This window comes from Euprymna scolopes, chromosome 23 (genome assembly GCF_053919585.1).
Source record: "Euprymna scolopes isolate OS-2025 chromosome 23, ASM5391958v1, whole genome shotgun sequence".
In the NCBI taxonomy this organism is placed as follows: Eukaryota; Metazoa; Mollusca; class Cephalopoda; order Sepiida; family Sepiolidae; genus Euprymna; species Euprymna scolopes.
Genome location: NC_136504.1, coordinates 19,129,418 through 19,153,456, shown reverse-complemented (window position 1 = coordinate 19,153,456; position 24,039 = coordinate 19,129,418). Strand labels below are relative to the sequence as shown.

The 24,039-nt window shown below is 33.3% G+C and overlaps 1 protein-coding gene across 1 annotated transcript in view; it reads right to left on the bottom strand.

The window, feature by feature from the left end:
• LOC145245791 (cysteine dioxygenase type 1-like) overlaps window positions 1-19,152 on the bottom strand; it is a 138,209-nt gene extending 119,057 nt beyond the window's left edge. Inside the window, exon 1 of the mRNA XM_080107436.1 lies at window positions 18,376-19,152. Within this exon, the coding sequence (XP_079963562.1) occupies window positions 18,376-18,557 (182 nt within the window). The 5' untranslated portion in view covers window positions 18,558-19,152. The remainder of the gene's footprint in view (window positions 1-18,375) is intronic.
• Window positions 19,153-24,039: the final 4,887 nt, after the last annotated feature.

The following is a 24,039-nucleotide window of genomic DNA, read 5'->3' as shown; positions in this document are numbered from 1 at the left end:
TGTCGTTGTCTTTTACGCATTGGCGACTGTCGAAAGAGTGCGCACGGGTCGACAAGTGCACATAAAAAATACAAAACACATTTCTAAAAAAAAGAAACACAGATTTCAATACTTTAAGTATTCATTGAATTTTTTGAGGGGAGGGGGTGCACCATTAGCCTCTACATCTACTGTTTGTCAGTAGGTTGATCAATTCATTCCCCCATCTGCTTCGAGCCACGATCTGTTTTCCACTTTGTCAAAGTCGCAACTGAATTCATAAAACCCATTACTAATCCTAAATATGTCTATTGTTCAGTAACTTGTCATTTTAATAACTGCCCCACCTCCACCTCAGCTTTTTTCTATTATTTCCCAACACTTTGAGACGAGGTGTCTATAGTATCACATATACAAGGATTTGCCCCCCCCCAATCTTTACTTATGTTTATTTTTCTTAGTGATAGTGAAAAGGTTCAGATTATTATAAGCATGTCAATCGACTACTAAAAGAAAATATTAAACTGGAAAGGGAACATTAAAATGTTGAAAATATTTGTTTCTAATGTTATTTTTTTTACGTAATTTTAATTTTGAATAATATTTATATAAGGTTCAAGAGCTTCTAACATCGATAGGATATCGAATGGAAGACGCTGATCTCAATTTGACTCTTAGATCAACCGTTTAACTGTTATATTGCGACACACACACACCTTTGCTATATATATATATATATATATATATATATATATATATATATATTATATAAAAGGCAAAATGTGTGTGTGTGTGTGTGTGTGTGTGTGTGTGTGTGTGTGCTTTTCCGCGATGTCTGCAAAAAGCTTCTTTCGGAAAAGCGCTCGCTCGCTTCTTCGCAACTTCTTAAAACTGTTTATATCATCCATAAATTGTAATATCTCAGAGTTACCCGCGGACCTTGCCTATCTATTTAATTTTATTCACTTTCAAACCTTAATTATTCCACATTTCCCGCATCGGCACGCGTTACATTCGCTTTTCGGTATAAATAACAGCGAAACTCGACTCTGATCACAGGCCCTGAGCCAGTGTCAGACGGGCGAGCGGGTTTTTCAATTGACCTCATTAAAAACTGTCTCGCACAAAATCGCCATCACGTCAATCAAAAACGAGCATCTGTTTGTTTTTTTTTCACACTATTTTCCAACCGCGCGTCAGAAAAGCTTCCTTTTTTTTTTCAAACCCACCTCTTTTTTTCACACACACCCAAAAACACCCGGGCAACGCCGGGTACCCCGAGCTAGTATATATATATATATATATATATAAGCGAAAATGTGTGTATGTATGTTCGCTTTTCCTCGATGTCCACGATAGGCTTCTTTCAAAGAAGCGCTTGCTTGCTTCACGACTTCTTAAAACTTTTTATATCATCTATAAATTGTAATATCTCAGAATTGCCCACGGAGCTCGCCTGTCTATTTAATTTTATTGACTTTCAAACGTTAATTATTCCACATTTCCCGCATCGGCACGCGTTACATTCAGTTTTCGGTATAAAAAAAAAAAAAGCGAAACTCGACTCTGCACTTCTATTTCTTGTTCTCTTTCGGTGGAGGAGAAATCCTTCACGACTGAGACAATTTTTATTTTTGTACCTTTTCTCCACGTTAAAAAACGATCCTGGTGTCTAACTCTGTCCCGTGGGGAGGCATAGTAAATAGGCACAGGCCGAAAGCCAGTTTGTTCAATGTCGACTTCGTCATATCAGACTGTAGCTTTCATTTCGCTCCTCCTAATAAACAGGGAGCGGGTTTTTAAAAACAAACAAACCGATTTATTCAAAACTCTCGCACAAAATCGTAACTGCTGAATACCTATCGCCGTCACGTCAATCAAAAACGCGCACCTGTTTTTTTTTTTTAGCACTTTACTATTTTCCAACTGCGCGTCGTCAACGCTTCGGGTTTTTTTTTTCACATACCCCGAAAAACACCCGGGCAACGCCGGGTACCCCTCGCTAGTATAATATAAAGCTGAACGTCTGTGTGTGTCTGGTCACGAATAGGCTCCTATATGGTTAACTATTATAGAAAACTGATCACATATAATGATAGAAGATGTATCGAGACACAGGAATGGGTATGTTTGATCTGGCATAATGATGATTCATTAAAATTGTGGGATCTGCGTACGCGCCTGGCCCACAAAGTATGGAAATAAAAAATTTAAAAAAAATGTTTACAAGTGTTTTTGATATAGATGTACATAATACTTTGATAAGTATGTTTTAACTTACATAGGGATGGTATAATAAAATTATGAGGTCTGTGTTCGCCCCTGGCCTCCATAGAATGGAAATAGGCACAAACTTTAATAAAGACTTTTCATATCTATCTGCGTAAGTATACTTTGATAATTATATTTCAGTTTGAAGAAATATGGTATAATAAAATTATGTGGTGCTCGTTCACGCCTGACCTCCATAGAATGGAAATATCTCACAAAGTTCAAGGTTTTTTAATATAGATCCACAGAATATTGTAATAAGTGTTTCAGTGTGAACAGGTATGGTATAATAAATTATGGGGCTTATCTATTTTATTTTTACTTTCATTTTGATACCCCTAAATTCGAAGCTATCTCTTTACAACCCTTCCTTTTCATAACCTATCATACTTTCATAAATCAGAGTCCATTTTCTGTAAGCTGTTTTTGAACCCAGTTAACGACGAGTACTTTTGCTAGTATATATATATATATATATATATATATATATATATATATAAGGGATGGGACGATTCCAACATTTTTAACGATTTCGATGCAATTACCGATTCCGTATTAAATTCCCGATTCTCTCTACATATCTAAATATTTAACTATAAAATTGTTATTTTTCATAATTACCATAAAAACATGTTAAATGTGCAGATATTTTCTCAAACGTGAGGGATGATCTATCGATTTAATTTTACTAATAGTTTAAAATCAGCAGATATTCACGATTTTAGCAGTACTATCAGCGGCAGAATAATTTTTTTTTTTTTAAGAAAATCAAATAAAATGCCAATTAAAAGAATCGTTGTTGGCATCGGAAAATAGACAAATTTTTCCGATTCCGATATCTCCAAAATTTTCGATTCCCGATTCCGATTAATCGACCCAACACACACACACATTATATATATATATATATATATATATATATATATATATATACATACATACATACACACACACACAACTGTAGATCAGCGTGACATGGTAAGTTAAATTGATATTGTTATGGTATTTAGCAAGGGAGATAAGCGTACCAGTCGTCATAATTAAAAAGTAGAGATAAAAAGAAAAGCAGCAATGCCACCTTCACAGTCTCCATTCTTTCCTTGTGAGACCTTCACAGACAATGGCAAACACACAAGGTAAACAACACAAACAATGACATAACTGTTGCACTTAACATTTAACCAAGCATTTTACATTTGCAAAGCAGCTAGTTTTTCTTCATCGCTGGAATGTCACAAAGCAAAGATGTTGGCACAAGCAGCAGCAGCAGCATCAGCATCACTACCTTCTGCGTCACGTACACTAGATGCCGTAGAGTAAGTTGATCACCGGAAAAATTCATCCTATATTTTTTTATAAAGTTACAATTCACCCATGCAAGGAGTGTATGTTGCTACATCTGCGCTGGTGCATTTACCACTAGGCTCTCAACCTTCGTCATTTAAACTGTAGAGGTCCTTTAGATGCTGGACGGCGTTCTTCTCAAATAGTTTCTTTTCTCGAACTGCTAGATTTTGGAATTCCCTCCCAGGTCCCTGTTTCTCTGAGAGTACTAACATGTAAAAGTTCAAGTGTAATGTGAACAGACATCTTGATGCTCAACTCCCTAGATAGTATTACTGCAAATTTTGTCCGAAATAATAGCCCCTATCATCAAGTAGCACTGTGACATGTGCCATGTTTGGAGTGAAAAAAAAAAAAAAAAAAAAAAAAAGAACTTACTACTCTCCCGGGCAAATTCAGGTAATCCCACTAGTTTATGATAAAATATGCGTATATGTTTACAATTCCTCCCCAAGATGACAAAACTGCATCGAAAGCTCAAAAAATTAAATACAGTGACGTTATTTACCTTCTCATTAGATTAGATACAGAGGCAGGTGAGGATTGAAAAGTCAGCGCTTGTAATGCAGTGTATGTTGGCCCACAAAAAATGGTAGAGTATACCGCCGGCATTTCCCAGTATGGGTGCCTCCGACGAGAGAGAGGAATAGATTTCATAATGATGAATAATATTCTGAGAGGATAGGTGTCCCAAGACAACCGTTTCTACCTTTTAAGACTCATAGGTGTGATTAGAGGTTGCAAGATTCGAAAACCGGACCAGAGTTGGTTGGTGCTCAATGCTCTACCAATTTAGCCACAAAATCTAATTCTGGACGTTAAAGAAATCTATATATTAATAAGATAACGTGTGCTACTTTGTGTGTCACGATTACATCTTTTTTCTTCCGAGTGAGTGTCAGTTATGACCTTCCATTTTTTATAAAAATTTTTACCAAGAATTCTTCATAAGTTTTGATTTCGGTTTCGATTATAGATGAAGGAACTAAAGTTATATATAATTTGTTTTTCTTCATAAGTTGATGCATCCAATTCATATATTTTTAAAATCACAACTTTATAATATATACAAAAAATCCATAGAAAATCGCCTATAATAATATATACAGAATCTGCAATAAATTAAAATATCATATTTAAGCGTATTTTACGACCGGGCTACGTCGGGTGTCCCTGGCAGCTTAGATAAATACTTTTTCAGCTTTAACAAAAGAGCTACCATAATATCAAAGCGTCTCCATTTACGCTGAACATCCAGAATGCCAACATCAATATATTACATATGAAAGAGTTCGCTGTGGAATTTCCACAGGTCCCACTAGTTATATCTTATTAAATGAAATTGTTTATTTGAAACGTACTTGAATGAACGAAGGGCTTATATGTGTGTATTTGTGATGTAACTCCTCCACAAATACACACATAAGTCATATTTTTTCTAGAAAGACATTGGATATTTACGAGGGAGTAAGGACCACGTGAAAGTTGCCAACATCCTAAGTGAAAGTGATTTTTTGAAACAAACCGGATTCGAACTTGAAACACTTAGATCGTCAGTGTTTCGGTAACCACTTCACCAACGTTACTTCCCACTAATCGAAGTAAAACTTGTTCAAAAAACGTGTGAATTAAATCTTTCTTACATTGAGTCGAGGTAAAAGAGAATCTGAGAAATAAGGTGATCATTGGCATCAAGGTAGAAGAACCGAAAAGTGTAAAGAACGACTCCAAAACCGTACGACTCGAAAAATAAAAACCTTCGACTCGAAAAATAAAAGCTTCCGACTCGAAAACCATAGGACTCGAAAAATAAAAATCCAAAATCATTCAACTTGAAAAATAAAAACTTTCCACTCCAAAACCATTCAACTTGAAAAATAAAAACTTTCCACTCCAAAAAAATTTCCGAATACGACTATTCGTTTTTAATATTAAAACTCTTTATTCTTTCTTCCTAGTTAAAAAAAAAAAATGGCTCCGACTCCTAGCATTCTTACGAATTAGAGTCCTTCCAAAATTATGACTGGTACTTCAGCTAGTGTCTGTGTATTCTTGCTGTTAGACCATGATACTTGAAATTTGATATGAATCACATGCAAACCTGTAAAACGGTTTATATTTCTTTTCAGTATTATCATCTCATTAAACAGAACACAAATCGATGCTATGTAAATTATCATTCGTTGCGAAGACAACTATGGTTAAGATAAAATAACCGTAATCTCCTCAAAAAACGTAACATCTTCCAATTTAGTCTGTTTGCGTTACAAATGAACTTATATTAAATTCCATCGATTTTTTTTTATATTGATGAGATGCCGGTAAAAAATAACTCGAGAAATTTAAACCGTTCACCTTTTCATCTGGTTTCATTGTAACGTTCCGTTTCTAAAAAGATCGCAACAAAAGCATGTATGCACATATGTAACCAATAATTTTTTTATAAATAAATACATTCGTTAAATAAACGTATGACGCAAGAATTTTTTTTACCTCAACCAACCCCTTATCTGTCGATTCATCAAATATCCAGGTCGTGCGTACCGAGAAATCTTTTTGACACAGGTGTACACCTAGCGACAAATACAAGAAACATAAAATTATCAAATGTACCAAAAGGTCATTTGAAAAATAATTATGAACCTGACACTAGGTACATGCATGGGAAGAATCAAATCTCAAATTGCACTCAACAATAACTAAAGAAATGTAAATATATACCAAATGACACGGAAATTGATATAATAATAAATGTTAATAAAAACAATGAAAAATAGAGTTGTGTTCACCGCATAGGCGAATGCTAGCAAGGAGGAAAGAGGGAGAGAAGCAAGGCTACTATGCACACACACACACACACACACACACACACACACACAGTATGGTAACTAAAAAGGGTCAAGATTATACACAATTAAAAACGTTGAATGAACTTACTAAATGGTTAATATTTAAGTATCAATTTAACAGAAACGACGAATAAAAATATAAAGGATTAAATTGGAACCATGGAAATTGGGATGAGCAGCTAACGAAGGTGAGCTAGGAAGAGAAGGAGGCTGAGACAACATAACCCATCCTACGATACACATACACTTTTTGTCTTGCTTTGTGTTTTGTATTTGGGTGGAAAGTTTTCGTTTATTAACTTTTATGCATCGCGCGATTTTGAAAGCGTATCTAAAAACGACAAAAAAATCATCGTACCTCGGGGCAAAAGTGTAGATATAATGCATTGTCGTATTTCAAAAAATTGTATCTTAGTGCAATTGTATCTCAAAATTATATATATATATATATATATATATATATATATATATATATATATATATATATATATATATATATATATTCCAATTACGCGATTCCCTTGGATTTTACTTTGGAAATCGAAACTTAACCAACTTTTTTAGATTTTGATTTTTGGATTTTACCGTTATTGGATATTTTACCCTTCACCAGACTATCCATTCACGTGAAATCCCCTTTTTCTTCACCATATTCCCTCTCCTTCACTATTTGTTAACACGTAAGATCTATGACTTACTTGTAGTTTCATCAAATACTTTTGCAAACAAAATCCGATCCCGCATTTTGCTAAATCCTACCCTCTGATGAGAAGGAAAGTATTTCTTCGAAACTCCGCGGATTAAGGACTATCCACTTATTTTGTGCTTCCTTTTTTAAACTAAATGTTTTTTTTAAAACTCTTTTTCAAAGTGTTTTTTTTAACATGTTTTATTAACTATTTGTTCTTATATATAGATATACACACACATAATGCCGGATTTTCTACGTTATGTCTAATAGCATTGCATATAAAAAGCGATATTTGATTCTGTCTAGCTTTCTTTCGTTGAACGCGCATTACTTGAAACAATACAAATTTATAATATTAGTTCATTTCTTTTTTCTTTTTTGTAATTCTGTTTACTCTTCTGGGAATACTTTTCGCGAGGAAACAAATCTTTACTTTCAGTAAATATAAATTCAAGACATGAGCCAATTATTAAGACGAGCAACACATTTTCATTTTAATTAGTCATGTTAATACATTTCTTTCGCCCATTGCTAAAGAAAGTTAAGTTTTCATTTCGATAGGATTTGCCGTTTTAACGAAGAGGCAATATCTTCAACCTTTTACATTTCGATGTCAATTCAAGTCACGTAACTTACTTAAAAAAGGGGCTATACAGACCTAACTCAATTCAAAGTATTCTATTTCCCCTAAAAACAATCACAGAGCAAAGAGCAGTACTATTTTAGCTTATTCTGCTCTATTTAAATTAACTTGCGATTAACAAAATCCAATCCTTTTATGAATCGATTCTCAGTAGTATTGTTACATTGACGACATTTTTTTTGGGGGGGGGGGTTACTACCACCAATCCGTCTTCAACTATACAATGGGGACTATATTTTAGACTTAAATGTTAAGTATTTCTAAATAAATAATTAAAAAAAAAAGGTCAGTTATCTATATCTTATTTCATTTATGACTAGCGGGTGTACTGTACCTGGGGTTGCCCAGGTGTTTAGAAGTGTGTGTGGTTTTGGGTAAAAAATCGTTGCCCGGATGTTTGTGTCGGGGCGAGGGGTAAAAAAGTTTTGCTAGGTTAAGTAGGAATGACCAAACCCGAAGCTTTGAGGCGAAGTTGGAAAATAAAGTGTAAAAAAAAAAAAAAAAAAAAAAAAAACGTGCGACGTTAACCGATCGGCCACCAAGAAATTGTAACAGAAACAGGTTTGAATTAATTTAAGTATTAAGAATTGGCAGGTACCCGTACTTAATGAGTTAATGAGGTCAACTTTCACTGCAGGGCAGTTTTTTTTATTTACTGCGGGCGATTTTTTTTGTTTGTTTCCCCAAGATGTTGGGGGAACCAGCTCCCCATAAAAAGGGGATTGTCCAAATTGAATGTCAATTGAATGAGATAAGGAGAAACTCTGCATTGATCAAAGCTGATTGCTTTTGGCTGTTCCCGGCGATCGCGTCGGGACGATGTGTTAAGCTTAGTTTCGCTTTTATACGAAAAAGCCGAATCAACACGTGGGGATCCAAAATTGTGGGATATTTAGCTTTTCAAAGTCGGGCAAATTAAATAGACAGTTGTTAACTCGTAGATATTACGATTTACATATGATATAAAAAGTTTTAAGAATGAACGAGCCGAGCAAGAACCAAGCGGAAAAAAGCCTTTTTTTTTTGGACATACACAAAAAGCGAACATTCATACATACATACATACATACATACATACATACATACTTTCGCTTTCATATTTATAGATGAAAAATAGACTTTTCTAGATTCCCTATTACAATTACCGAGCACAATTATCAAATTTCTAAATCAATTTCAAACAAATATCAATACAGCTTCACATTCTTTTTAAATAACAAAGAACTATTAATCTTGCTATTCCACTCGCTTTAATTATAAAATAAAGCTCACATTTGTACGGACAATCATGGGAAAAGCCAGGTCGGGATAGCTAGTACACACACACACACACACACACACACACACACACACACACACACACACACACACACAGTACTATGTTTTCAAATTAAGCGTAAAATCGGAATTTAAGTTTGAGCTAAATCAACGCGTATGAGCAGTTACTGTTAAACATGGCTCTAATGAACGCGTATGTTGTTACTGTTAAACATGGCTCTAATTTAAGTGATAAAACGACAAGACTACTACCCCCACCCCCCAAAAACACACACACACATAATATATATATATATGTCAGTGTAGCTTAGTTTCACATCCACTAAAACATGTCTACCTAAAATTGCTCAATGAGTTAACAGAACAGGTATATTAAATTTATTTATACAAACATTAATGGCTACATATGTGCATACATGTTTCTATAATCACCCGTTATTAGGGAGACTACGTCTTCAAGGCCAAGAATTTCCCTTAAATCTCTTGAATTGAGATTTCGAGGGAAATTCTTGGCCTGAAGAGATAGTCTCCCTAATAACGGGTGATTATAGAAACATGTATGCACATATCTAGCCATTAATGTTTGTATAAATAAATTTAATATATATATTAATGAAAAACGTTTTCGAAGAAACTGCAAGTTAAATAATAAACAAATTCCAAACAGTTACTTCTCTTGTTTAAGTTGTATTCCATGGCTGATCAATGGACCGTGAAAGTGCATGTTTTATGTAACAATGCAGTAATATGTTACTAATTGCGACGTGACAATTAAGTAAAAAAAAAAACTGATTGCTTTAGTTAAAATCGACATTATTAAGTAGATAACATTTTTTTAGTAGAAATTCAATTTTGTGACTTTCAATCTTATCCAGAACATGCACTATATATATATATATATATATATATATATATATATATATATATATATATATAACAAGTTATTTCAATAGACGCGGTAAAGATTAATCATCAACATTATCAGATGATTCAAGTTAAAATATTTGGCTCTAACATATTGAGCACTCTTTATCCTTGTTTTGTTACCAAATATACCTCATATATATATATATATATATATATAAGAACTGTGTCTTGGAATTCGTTCCCTATGGGATCGAAAACTGCTGGGCCGATTTTTATAGAAATTTCACACGATAGCACTTTATGCGTTTGGCAGTGTTCTTAGGTTTTGTATCGGAATATCTTCCACAAGTATCGATAATCGAAAGAAATCCGATATTGACCAAAGTTAACAATTTATACAGCCTAACATCACAAGTGCATTTGAGAAGTTTTATTACAACACGAGCAGAAAGATCCGACATATAAAATTAACATTAGGTTCTTTCATATGACAGAGGCGGGTACGAAATGAATGACTGTCCAAAGCAGAACTGGACCATGATACTTGACTTTTTCCCTATAAATCTAAATTCAAACGATTATCACCGCACAAGCAAAAATGGCAGGCATATAAAATTGACGGTGGGTTATTGGAGTTATATTTTTTTATTCTGTGAAAAAAAATTAGAACAGTAGTTTCTTTAATATGACAGGGGATCATTCAAAATAAATGTGTCTTCTTAGAGCACAATTGAACTATTTGACGTATGCATTTTAAACTTTAATTCAAGCCATTATATATATATATATATATATATATATATATATATATATAATGGCTTGAATTAAAGTTTAAAATGCATATATATATATATATATATATATATATATATATACTTTTATAAAAGCAACAGTAGATTCTCTACAGTGCAGTGTAAACCACAATTGGCCTTTTAGTCAAGATCAAAGTGTAGTATCTGTTCTTCATTGCTGCAATGCTGCAGTGCTGCACTTCCATTTCTTGTTCTCTTTCGGCGGAGGAGAAATCCTTCACGACTGAGACAATTTTTATTTTTGTACCTTTTCTCCACGTTAAAAAAACGACCCTGGTGTCTAACTCTGTCCCGTGAGGAGGCATAGTAAATAGATACAATGTATAGTGGACCAAGTTTTTGCGAGAGGTACGTGAAGCTTCCTCTCAATGCACCGCGATGGATCCCCAACTAGAGTAGGCAATCAATCGATTTGATTAAAAAATGGGCGATTTCAGATTTCGATGATAAAAATATGAGTGTAGAATATTCGTTGATCATCATTCAATCCTGAGCAACGTCGGGTCTTCCACGCTAGTTATATATTACAGTGAGGAGTTCACTCCAATAAATTTAACGAAAATAATCATATAGCGCATGATGACTGAACGACGAACTATTTTTGTATTTCCCATGTAGGCCATATATGACCGACATTTTAGAAATACATAAAATAGTTACTCGTTCTGTTCTATAAAATGATAAAACGTTGAAGTGATCAATATAGATTTCTGTTCGGAAAGAGCGATCATGTTATGTTGTATTTATAATGCAAGATGGACTTCTACTCTAAAGTAAAAAATAAAAAAATAATGGGGGAGGGGGGTCCAGGTTCCCTTGAAAGCGTGGGGGCAAAAGGTAAAATTTAAACAAAAACAATGTTTAAAAGGCGAAACATTTTCTACGCGAAGATAAAAAAAAAAAAGGAAAAAGATTTCAAATTGCGCAGAAAAACAGACGACTGAAGAGCGGCACGTTGTACAACTGACTACGCAAATCAGTGGAACATAATATGTACGGCATGTCTGCAAAACAAATACATGTAAACATACATACATACATACGTTAACATACATACAGCATTGCAACGAAGAAAGTGCAGTATGCATTCTGGTGGATTTAATTTCGTAATTAAAGTATTTTTGACGCTACTTTAGAAGTAAACCTTTACCCACACCAAAAATATAGAAAAAGCTTTAAAAACAATGTCATGATCAGCCTTGTAATGAAAACAATTTATTAAAATCGCAAAAAAAAAAAAAAAAAAAAAATTTCTATATAAAAATAAAATCGATTAATTCACGTGATTTTTGGAATGACATATTCCTTCCGTGACGGATACGTACATCATTTTTCTGCATATTTTAAAAATAGGTTTGATTCTAAAAGTACCATAATTTCTTTTTAAATATCATTTGTTAAATTTCGGTTTACGTTGATGTCACATGTTTTGTTTAAAAATGTTCGATTCATAGTAAATATTATATGTAATAATCGAAGTTGTCTCAATTTGATTAATAAAACTATATATATATATATATATATATATATATATATATATATATATATATATATATATATAACTATGCTGCTAGTGCTGTAGCAGGCCGCCTGGAATTGTCCGGTCGTAAAATATGCTTGAATATGATATTTTGATTAATACAGATTTCATATTTATTATATTATATTGAACCCAATATATAGTAATGCTTAAAAAAAAAAAAAAAAAAGAAATACTCGCGTGCGCTACCACCGAGAATCGAAACCAAAACGTTAACTTACGATTTACTTTTTCCCTTTACGTTAATGCCTGAACTATGAAGCATGTTTGCTGCAAGGCTACAAATTATAACATGAACCAATAGCTATTACGTTGTGCATGCATTCGTAATGACGCCGTTCGACCTTAACCTGGCAAATTTCATTTTTATTTTCACACTTTTGCACGGATTTTCCCCGGCTAAAACCCAAATATAAAGTTTCACATCGGTTCGATTACCATATATATTAAGTTTCATGTCTGTAGACCAAAAACTGACAGGAGTTTGGTAGGTAAATATTTTTAAACAAATATATAGAAAGAGGTTTGTGTTTACTTTAAACTTATTAACGTAAATATTACGCAAGTATAAATCATAAAATATCTGCATGAATATAATTACACGTAATAGTTAACTAAAGATGATCATCCCACAAAAAAAGCGAAAAAAAAGCGAAAAAAAAAAGCGAAAAAAAAGCGAAAAAAAAGCGAAAAAAAAAAGCGAAAAAAAAGCGAAAAAAAAGCGAAAAAAAAAAACGAAAAAAAAAACTAATAGGGAATTAATTAAAATGAATGTTTAAAAGAATATGCAAATTAGTTAGATTTTTACAGATAAATGCAATTAATTCCACGATCCATATATAAAGTTGTATTTTCTTTTTAAATAAACAAAAAGAAAGGTTTTTAATATGTAAATGAATATCGATACAAAAAAAAAATATAGGAGTATAGATGTATAGAGGATGGAGAGAGAGGGGGGGGGAAGACGGACGACATAACCTTCGGGCTGTTCTGCACGCAGGCAGGAAAGGAGAAATCCTTCTCGACTGAGTAGATTTCTATTTGAATAGTTGCAAAATACGAACCGTGCTATTTTTAAAATAGGATTTTAAAGTTAAAGGCAATTTTTACGGTATCTTGTTTATTAAATTATTAGGCGAAGAAACAGAATAGTTACCCCACCCCAGGTTTGTAAACCATTGTTATTGTTTCAGCACGGTCCGTATTCTGCATAAGTACATTGTTTTGTTCTCCCAACCACTACCACAAGTGCCCCTTTTTGAAGGAACTGAATTTTCGCTATATTAAAAAACGACGTTCTGTCTAACTTTATCTTGATGGAAGAAGAGAGGGGGGGCACGTAAATAACACACGTGAACACGAAAACAGGTCAATGTGTACTACTGGTTGTCCAACCTGCAAAGAAGAGTGTTTATTCCAAAAGCCGTTCTTAACATCGGGAGGGTGGGGGTTCATTTCGAAAGGCATTTTCTTATTTTAAACCTCCCCATGTTAAGAACAGCTTTAGGAAAAAAAAAACACCCTTTGCAGGTTGGACAACGAGTGTACACCGACCCAAAAGCAGATGTCTGACGGTGACAGGTAGAGGGAGGGGGGATTAAAGGGACACAAAAAGAGGCCATTGTTGCATGACGAGGGAGCGGTAGCAGACAACGTCACCAACCGCACAAGGCAATGATCGCACAAACTTCGGTAAGGTGGGGTATCATAACGTTTTGCGGATGGATCCTTCCACTAATCGAAGCGCATTTGCATGCGTGAAACTTTACTTTGCGTCATCTACGGCACGAAAAGTAAAATAGATATAAAGTAAATAATTGAAAGATGCTGATATAATTAAGTACTATTTCACACACACAAACACACAGTATAACCCGGATATAAGAGATCCAAATACAAGAAAAACGGACAAAAGAAAGATTTTCTCTGGTTCAAAATTAGAGCCTGTGTTAAACGCGGATATAAGAACCCCGAATATAAAAGCTGCTGCAGAGACCGGAGAAGTTTCTTATATCCATGATACTATATATATCTAAAAAAAGCTTTGAGCAAACAAAATGTGGGTTTGTATTACTGTACACAAATTCGAAAAAGTTGTCAAAAAACAAATACATAACAAACAAATGTTACCAAAGGCAAGTTAGTTTTCTACCTAACTGGATAATTTTCTAGTGTTTTTATTTAATGTAACATTCAGTTCGAAAAACAGTGTTTACCGATGTATTGGAAAATTAAAAATGGCGCCCGACTCTTTGACACGATAAGTTTGGGAAAAGGAGTTATAAATAGAAACCTAGAGAAAATACTGTCAGAAACTCGCTTAATATATATGTTAACGTAACATAGGCTGGCATATATTCGGGGTTTTAACAGTATTTTGCATGTTTCTTATTTTTAACTCCTTTTCCCAAACTCACCGTGTCAAAGAGAGAGTCGGGCGCAATTTAAAATTTTTCCTTAATCCCTAGAGTTTCAAAGAATGCGTTCTTTTCATCAAAGGGAAAGATATTATAGCGAAGCTAAGAATTTTCTGGTGCTGATTTAAATTGAAACTGTATTATATGAAAACTAGTCATACATGCAAAAAGAAAAAAAAGTTCATGAAATGGAGAGAAAAAAAAAAACCGAAAAAAAGTAAATTAAAGATTAAAAATTTAGATGAACGCATATGCATTCCAATGGCGAAATGTGCACTGATAAGCAGCTGAGGATTTACAAAATTTTAGTTACGGTTTTCTTTTTTCATCCTTATATAGTTAAATTCTTTTATAATTGAAGACTTGAGAAATAGGCTTATGCAAGTGCTAAGTCTATTTCTATTTAACAATTTTAGTTAAGGCGTTTTTGGGGGTTTTTTTCCCCCCTTATATAATTGAATTCCCTTTTGTCATTATAAGCTTTTTATGAGTTGGATTATGTAGGTGCTAAGTCTGCGATAGGTTAAATTTTTTTTTTCTTTTTTTTTAATTTATTTATTCCGGGAATTCAAACTGCATTCTTTCTTTCGCTTACATTTTGGGGTTTGTATTACTGTTCGTACACAGATTCGAAAAAGGGTGCTAATGCACTTATGATCCGCGCTATTTTTTAAATCGTATTTCCAAGTTTAAAGTTTTATGTTTTTTTTTTTTTATTATTCAATTATAAGGTTTGTAAACCATTGTTATTGTACAGAATAGGTACAAAACACCCTCCCCTCCATGTTAAGAATTTTTTTTTTTTTAAATAACGTTATTATTTCAGTACGGATCAATAAATGCATGAGTACCCGAAAAAGTTATCAAAAAACAACAAATAAATGTTATCAAAGGCAAGATAAGTTACTTTCTACCTAACTGGATATGTTTTTAGCGTTTTTATTCAATGTAACATGTTTATTCAGCTCGAAAATCGATTGGAAAATTTTAAAATGGCGCCCGAATCTCTCTTTGACACGGTAAGTTTGGGAAAAGGAGTTAAAAATAAACAAATATGCAAAACCCACCGAATATATGTCAGCCTATGTCACAGTAACATATATTGAGCGAGTTTTTAATCGTATTTTGTCTAGGGGTTTATTTATAACTCTTTTTCACACACTTACAGTCCCAAAGCGAGAGTCGGGCGCCATTTTAATTTTTCCAATACATCGGTAAACATTGTATTTTTTCGAGCTGAATAAACATGTTACATTGAATAAAAACACTAAAAACATAGAAAAGTAACTTATCTTTCCCTTGATAACATTTATTATATATTTGGGTGCTAATGCAAATGCACTTACTGATTCGCGCTATTTTTTTTTTTTAAATCGTATTTGCAAGTTTAAAGTTTTGATATTTTTTTGGGTTTGTATTACTGTACACATAGATTCGAAAAAGTTGTCAAAAACAAATATATAACATAAATGTTATCAAAGGCAAGATAAGTTACTTTTCTACCAAACTGGATATATTTTTCGTGTTTTTATTCAATGTAACATGTTTATTCAGCTCGAAAACCATACAGTGTTTACCGATGTATTGGAACATTCAAGATGGCGTCTGATTCTCTCTTTAATACGGTAAGTGTGGGAAAAGATGTTATAAATAAAAAAGCGGATAAAATACTGTTAAAAACTCGTTCAATATATGTTACTGTGACATAGGTTGACATATATTCGGCGGGTTTTTAATAGTATTTTGTATAGTTTTTTATTTATAACACCTTTTTCCAAACTTACGGTGTTAAAGAGGGTGTAAGACGCCACCTTGAATTTTCGAATACATCGGTAAACACTATGTTTTTCGAGCTGAATAAATACGTTACATTGAATAAAAACACAAAAAATATGTCCAGTTTGGCAGAAAAGTAACTTATCTTGCCTTTGATAACATTTGTTATATATTTGTTTTTTGACAACTGACAACTTTTTCGAATCTGTGTACAGTTACAGTAATACAAACCCATTTTTTTTATTATTCAATTGTAAGGTTAAAGTACAGCAGAAGTACAAAACACCCTCCCCTCCCTATGTTAAGAATGGCTTTTTAAATAATAACATTATTATTTCAGCTCAGCACGGATTAATAAGTGCACTGCACTTATTGATCCGTGCACTACTGCATTAGTACCATATAATTTTTTTTTTTTTTTTTTTTTTGACAACTTTTTTGAATCTGTGTACTAATACAAACCCAGTTGGGATTACTATATAAACAATGATGTCTCTATTCTCTTTAAGTTTACAGGCGGTTTTAACTCGTAAACTTAATTTTTACTTCTTGATATCTATCAGCATTTACCTCAGTGCTCAATACGTAAATATAGCTTAGTATATATATATGAACATATATTTACGGCAAGTAAGCTATTAGCCTTATGATTTTCCTCGGGAATGAAACTTATACGCCTGTGTTATATTTTTCCGGTGCTTGTACAATTTGAACCGACGCAAACTAAATTTTACCTAATTAAAAATTTAAGATTAAAACATAAGTTTGGTTCAAATTCTGTAGAAGTACCGTATATATAACATGCGACGCATGTTACGGTACTTCTACAGCGTGTGTAGAAATACATGCGGACAAGTTAGAAATAATTAAATTTAATGTACGCAAGTACCTGCAGGTATGTCGTAGCAGTGCTATATTATAGCACAAACAGAAAAATCGGTGCTAATGCACTTACTGATCCGTCCGCGCTATTTTTTCAATCGTATTTCCAAGTTTAATTAAAGTTTTTTATTATTATTATTATTCAATTGTAAGGTTCAATTGTACAGAATAGGTACAAAATACCCTCCCCTCCCCATGTTAAGAATGGCTTTTTAAATAACATTATTTCAGCACGGATCAATAAGTGCGCATGAGTACCGAAGAAAGAATCTAACCCCGAACATTTATGGCCACAGTCGTACATCCACACAATGTCGAATAGTACCGATAATGACAATAAAATATACATCCAAAAATGGTACGTGCAGACGTGCACACCACACCACACCACGCAAATAACTAATAATGCCTAACTACATGCGTAAAAAAAAAAAAACGAATATAGAGACATTTGTTTAAGTAACAGACACAAACAGGCAAGACAAGTACTACACGCGCAAGATGTGCGCATATTAATGAGAGAAGGAAGGAAGATGGGAGACGAGGGAAGAAAATTAATACACGCGTAAGTCCAGCAAACGAAAGAACTATAATTTTATTAAAAAAAAAAATTAAAAAAAAAAAATCTATCAAATTTCCACAATTCAAATTTATTATTCTTGCTGTGTTATAGTTCAGATCGTTTCGGCCGATGTAGCCTCCGATTTTTTCCAAGTGCTCCTTTTCGAACTTACGAAGCTTCTAGAGTAGATGAACTTGGGACTCTTTATGTCACACTCGGAAACCCAGACGGAATTTCGAACTAAACCCTGACGGTTTTCCAAGTTTAGAAAAAGGTGCATCTGAAGAAGGGTGGAGGTTGTATCGGTCGAGAAGTTGTAAATATGACAACCAAAACGAGAATAGTAGTCCGAAGGATTCAAATTATCCTCATCTCAAAAGTTTCGAAACGAAATATATTAAACATGTTTTAACAACGCAAAATAAATAAATAAATAAATAAATAAATAATAATTTTTTGCGTACCTGTATTGGTCAAATTTGGCGAATTTTTTCCAATCGAGGGGATTACTTTCATATAATTCCATCAACGTTTTTACATATTCAATGTTGACTTTGTCTTCTGCGAAAACCTTTTTCAATTCATCCACGAGTTCCTGTAAATTCTTCGGGGCTTTGATGTTTTTCTCGTCGCTATATTGTTCCATGCTTTCTGCTACCTCTTTTGTCTGTCTCAGGTCTTTTTCCGTTTTTTTTTTTTTAAATATTTTTTTTTAATTAATTATTTTAACGCAAATACGTTTGTTAACTGTCTATACTTCTTTAAATTAACGATACCTTGCTATACGTAATTTAACCGAAATTGATAATCCGGACGGAGCTGACTTCCTCCGAACTCGAAAAGCGTCATATGTTTATGCCCCTTTCTCTTCTTGCTTGCTTCCCTATCTAAAAATGAACGTTTCTTGTTTTGTGTGGACCTTTTTTTTTTTATGTCGTAAAAAAAAAAAGAAGCAAATATTATTATTATTGTTGTTGTTGTTGTTCGACGAAAAAATAAAAAAATTAAACTTTGTGTTAAGCCACTCTAAAGCATGTGTTCTTTTCGCCGTCTGAAAGTCTTTTTCTTTCTTTTTCTTTCTATTTCATTTTTTTCTCTCTCCACCCTTCCCTTCGCGTAGGAATTGAAGCTGACAAGCCAATAAGAGAGAGAGAGAGAGAGAGAGAGAGAGAGAGCGAGAGAGAGAGGGAGAGAGGGAGGGGGCACAGAGACGAGAAGAATGCTTTTCTTCTTTTTTCTTCTTTCTCTGTACACCCCCCTGCCTGTCTCTTGATCTCAATCTTCTTTCCTTCCAATTTTTTGTGTGTCGTTTCTGTTTTTTCCTCGTTTTTTTTTTCGCACCGTTAAAAATCTTATTTTATTCATTTTTACCGCACGTCACTTTATAGAATTTTCCACAAAGCAAAAGCATGCAAAAAGAAAGCAAAATCATCAATTAATTAGTAAACAAATATTTTCACGCAATTCTCTAACAGGCGGTCGATGTAAGCACATTTTTTTACAACATAGATGAACGATTGATGATGATGATGATGATGGATAGATTACGCTAGAGACGTACCGAAAAGTAAAAAAAAAAAGATGAGGAAAAGACAGTCCATGCATAAGATTGAGGTTGGAAGTCAGGTGCGTTTCTTGTCTGCGTGTGTGTGTGTATGTGTGTGTGTGTGCACGCACGCGCATGCGCGTTCGTGTGTCTAAAGTCTGACGAACAAAAAATTGGAGTCTGAGTGATGGATGGGACGCTTCAAAAATTTTTCCCGATTCCAATACAATTACCGATTCTGTACTAAATTCCCGATTCCGATACAAGTAACGATTCCGATTCTTTGGAATTTTCTAAACATTAAACAATATATTTGATACTTTTTAAAAATGTTCAAATTACTATAACCTACCCCCTCTCGTGTAATGTCTAGATATATTTTGCAAAACGCAAAAAAATACACTTGGAATGGCATGTGGGGGGGGGGGCGTCAGTAGGTCTTTCTAAATATTTTTCTCAAATATTTTCCATGTAATCGATTGAAAATTGTGAGAAATGATTTTTTTAAACACATTTTACTTGTATTTGTTAATGCTATTTAAAATTTTTGCATTTGTTAATGCTATTTAAAATTTTTGCATTTGTTAATGCCATTTAAAATTTTTGCATTTGTTAATGCCATTTAAAATTTTTGCATTTGTTAATGCCATTTAAAATTTTTGCATTTGTTAATGCCATTTAAAATTTTTGCATTTGTTAATGCTATTTAAAATGTTTGCATTTGTTAATGCCATTTAAATTTTTGCATTTGTTAATGCTATTTAAAATTTTTGCATTTGTTAATGCTATTTAAAATGTTGCATTTGTTAATGCCATTTAAAATTTTCATAAACAATTAAAAAGAACCAACGATTGGCATACACACTAAGAAAACAGTGTAGGAACAGAATAGTTAACAAAGCCTGTCTCATACCAAGAATGGGTTTCTACATAGTAAAGTACTATTTAGAAAACTATTCTTAACATTAGGAGGGATTTCTTTTAACTCCGAACTACAAACCCTTGTACCCTTCTATAGACGTAAATACCCCGACAAACTCAACAAGCAGCAAAATCTCACCGCTTACACAGTAGAGATCCCCAAAGGCCAGAAAGCCTTCTACTCTAATATTCCCCCCCCCCCAGGATTGATAGACATTGGAATTTCCTTCCGGGACCCTGCTTCCCTTACTGTACTGACATGCAGAAGTTCAATTGTAATGTACACAGACATCTTGCTGCACAACTCTCTACATTGTATCCCTGAAAATTATGTCCCAGATAGTATCTCCCTACATCAGAGTGTCACCGTATTTTGTTTATGGTGAAAATACAAAAAATAAAAAAGTGAAAAGAAAATAAATAAATAAATAAAATAAAATAAAAATAATCTGTACTTTCTCTTTTTGGAAAATGTTCAAATTTTTTTCTCACAAATATACAGATTTGGTCGGTTATTATTTTGATTTGAATTACTGCAAAAGAAAAACAAATTATAAAAAAAATATGTATATATATAATAAAATAAAAAATTATTATTATTATTATTATTATTATTATTATTATTATCATTATTATAACAACGGTAGTAGTAGTAGTAGTAGTAGTAGTATTAGATTAATACCTTTAGCTGAATCTCGTCTCCAAAATGATATTCTACTTTTTTTTTTTAGATGATTACGTGGCGGAAAGAGAGTAAAAAAATAATAAAAATAAAATGAAAAAAAAAAAAATTTTTAGAATTTCGAGTGGGAAAGCAGTTTCGCACATAAATTTAACGTTAAATGATAATCATTTCCGGACAATTCTAACTTTTTAATCTTGCCTAATCGCTCAAAAATCGAAAATTAAACAAAGTACTTGTAGAACATAATATTTTAGCTCGATTGTTAAAATTTTTATATGCGTTTCTAGCGGCGTTTGTTTAATTTTCGAGTTTAATCGGTTATCAAGTGTCCGTTTGCGGGGCTTATTGGGCAGCCACTTTTTTTTTTTAATTTTAATTCTAAGTCAAAGAGGAGACACTAAGTTTATTTTTAACTAAAACATGCTTTAAAATAAGTTTCAACATAAACTTACCCAGGCAAGTAGAAAGGTTTTGTCGTTAGTAACATTTATTTGTTGCATATTTTTTCTCTGTTAATTACAGTAACAAATGCCCCAACCTCATCCTTCTTTTTGGGTTGCATGTATAAGTTTAAATGCAGATATAATTTCCTTTTCAATCCAGAAAAAAAAACTGCAGAATGTTTCCTTTTTATGTATTTTATCCAAGATTTTGATAAACTCTTTGTGAGATTTTTATCTATATTTTTTACTTGTGTCCCAAGAGAAGAAGTACCATAAAACATTAATTATTTTAGAAGAAGCTGATGACAGACACTGCCAATGCACAGCCGGCGCCAACGAAATTGAAAAAACCCCGCCCAGAGTATTTAAACTCCCTGGATAGGGCATATAGACATTTAGCAAATAGATGCGAAAATTTTACAAAGGGAATAGGCAAGTTATCTCTCGATAAAGAAAATAAATTAAACTCTGTGGATCAATGTTAAATCTTTTATAACCCATTTTGTAGTACTTAGTCTTATGTTAGGAATGAACAACTTCTACTACTACTACTACTACTAATAATAATAATAATAATAATTTGTATGCGTTACATGATTTTTATTATCAAGAAAAAAATTTAAAAAATTAATTTGGATTTTTCGATTTCCATATCCCCAAAAGTTCCTATTTTTCCAATTCCCAATTCGTATTAATCGTGCTAACACTATACTCGTGATAAAAAAAAAAAAAATTGACCCAACAAATTTTATATATTTTATCGCACTAAATGCTATATTGAACAAAGAACAATTGAACAAGGAAACTTAAACGAGACTAATAACACAGAACAAGACATTTACTTTAATAAATGCTTAGGATGGAATCGCATTCCCTTTTGATTTCTTAAAAAAATAAATCCTTTTAGACATGCTTTCAACCAAAGTGGAACACTGTGAAGAGGCGATGCTATTTCATTCGCTTTGCACAGCTTCCCACAGTTTGTCATTGTTCGAAAAAGTTTTTCCATCCAATGCACGAGATATTATGGACCAAATATTCTCGATTGGGTTTAAATCGGGGTTTGACCTGGCCAAAATATCACATTAATTGAATTATCAGAAAACCATTTTTTGTGACTTTAGCAGTGTGTGCAGGGGCATTATATCATGTTGAAAAATAATGTTCTGAGATATTCCCAGCTTCTGGATACTTGGTAACAGTCCTGTTTCTAATGTTCGAATGCATTCCTTTGCAATTGAAGTTTCCCAACTCCTGCTGCAGTAAAAGTTCCCCTTATCATTATCTCCCCATTCCGGTGTTTAACTGTCGTTTTTATGCAACTTGGTGAAAATCTTTCTCCGGTTCTTCTATTGCACCATTCGGGAGCATCAATAACAACACAAAATCTTGATTCATCTGACCAGAAAATATTCATAAACCAGTCTGTATCCTTCTTGCCATAATACGAGAAAAATCTCTTTCTATCATTGATGTTCTTCTTAGATAAAAATGGCTTCTTTGCACACCTTTTAGAAGAAAATCCCAGTTCTTTCATTCGTCTAGATATTGTATGTTCTAGAATTAGAATTTCCAGCCCCTGCTTTGAATTCTTTGCTATGGTCAACATAAGTTTTCTTTCAATTCTTCAAAACAGTTAATTTAAGCCTGTATTCGTCCTTCAAAGTGAATGTTCTAGGATGACCAGATCCAGATTTACCTGTTACCAAGCATTTGACTTCGAACCTTTGACCAGTTCGCTTCACTGCAGAAAGAGATGTTTTCACTTTTTCTTTTCTTAAAATATCAAAAGTCTGGTCGTAAGTCATTTTGGACTGCCTTAATCCTGCAATTCGGTTTTTTATAGGCTCGCCAAGATGCGGTCTTACCATTTTTAGGATTAATTTTTCCACTTTTTTTTTTTAAATTTTTTTTTTTACATAGGCATCACCACATTATCAAGGCCAAGAGGCCACTCAAGGATAAGGGTTAAAGAGTGTACAGTAGAAATTGGACAATATAGTAATCATTAGTAATGAAAATTTGGTAAATTTGATAACTTATATGGAACGGCTCATCAAGAACTTATTTATGTTAGACTTGAACACAACCATATTGTAGTCAGCCGGAAAGCAGGAAAACGGAAGACAATTCCACAGGCATGCAGTTCTAAGAAAGAAGCTTTGTTCATGGAATCTACGTTTAGGTTTAGGCACATATAAAGAGTGGGGGGAATTATTGATAGTGTTTACAGCTAGACGAGTGTTTCTTGTGAAAGTTTGGCGAGGGGGGACCATAGATTGAAGCTCAGTCGAACACTTTCCATGAAAATAACGATACATCAGAGACAAACTCGTAACATCTCTTCTGTGAGATAGAGGTTGCAGCGAAGAGAAAAGGACATCTCCTACGAGGCTACAAAGTCTATTTTGAACTCTATCAAGGCAGGACAAGTCCTTTCTAGCAGCTCCTGCCCAGATGTGGCAACTGTATTCCATCCTTGGACGTACCTGGCTCTTATATAGATAGAGAATAGCATCAGCAGTGAGATATT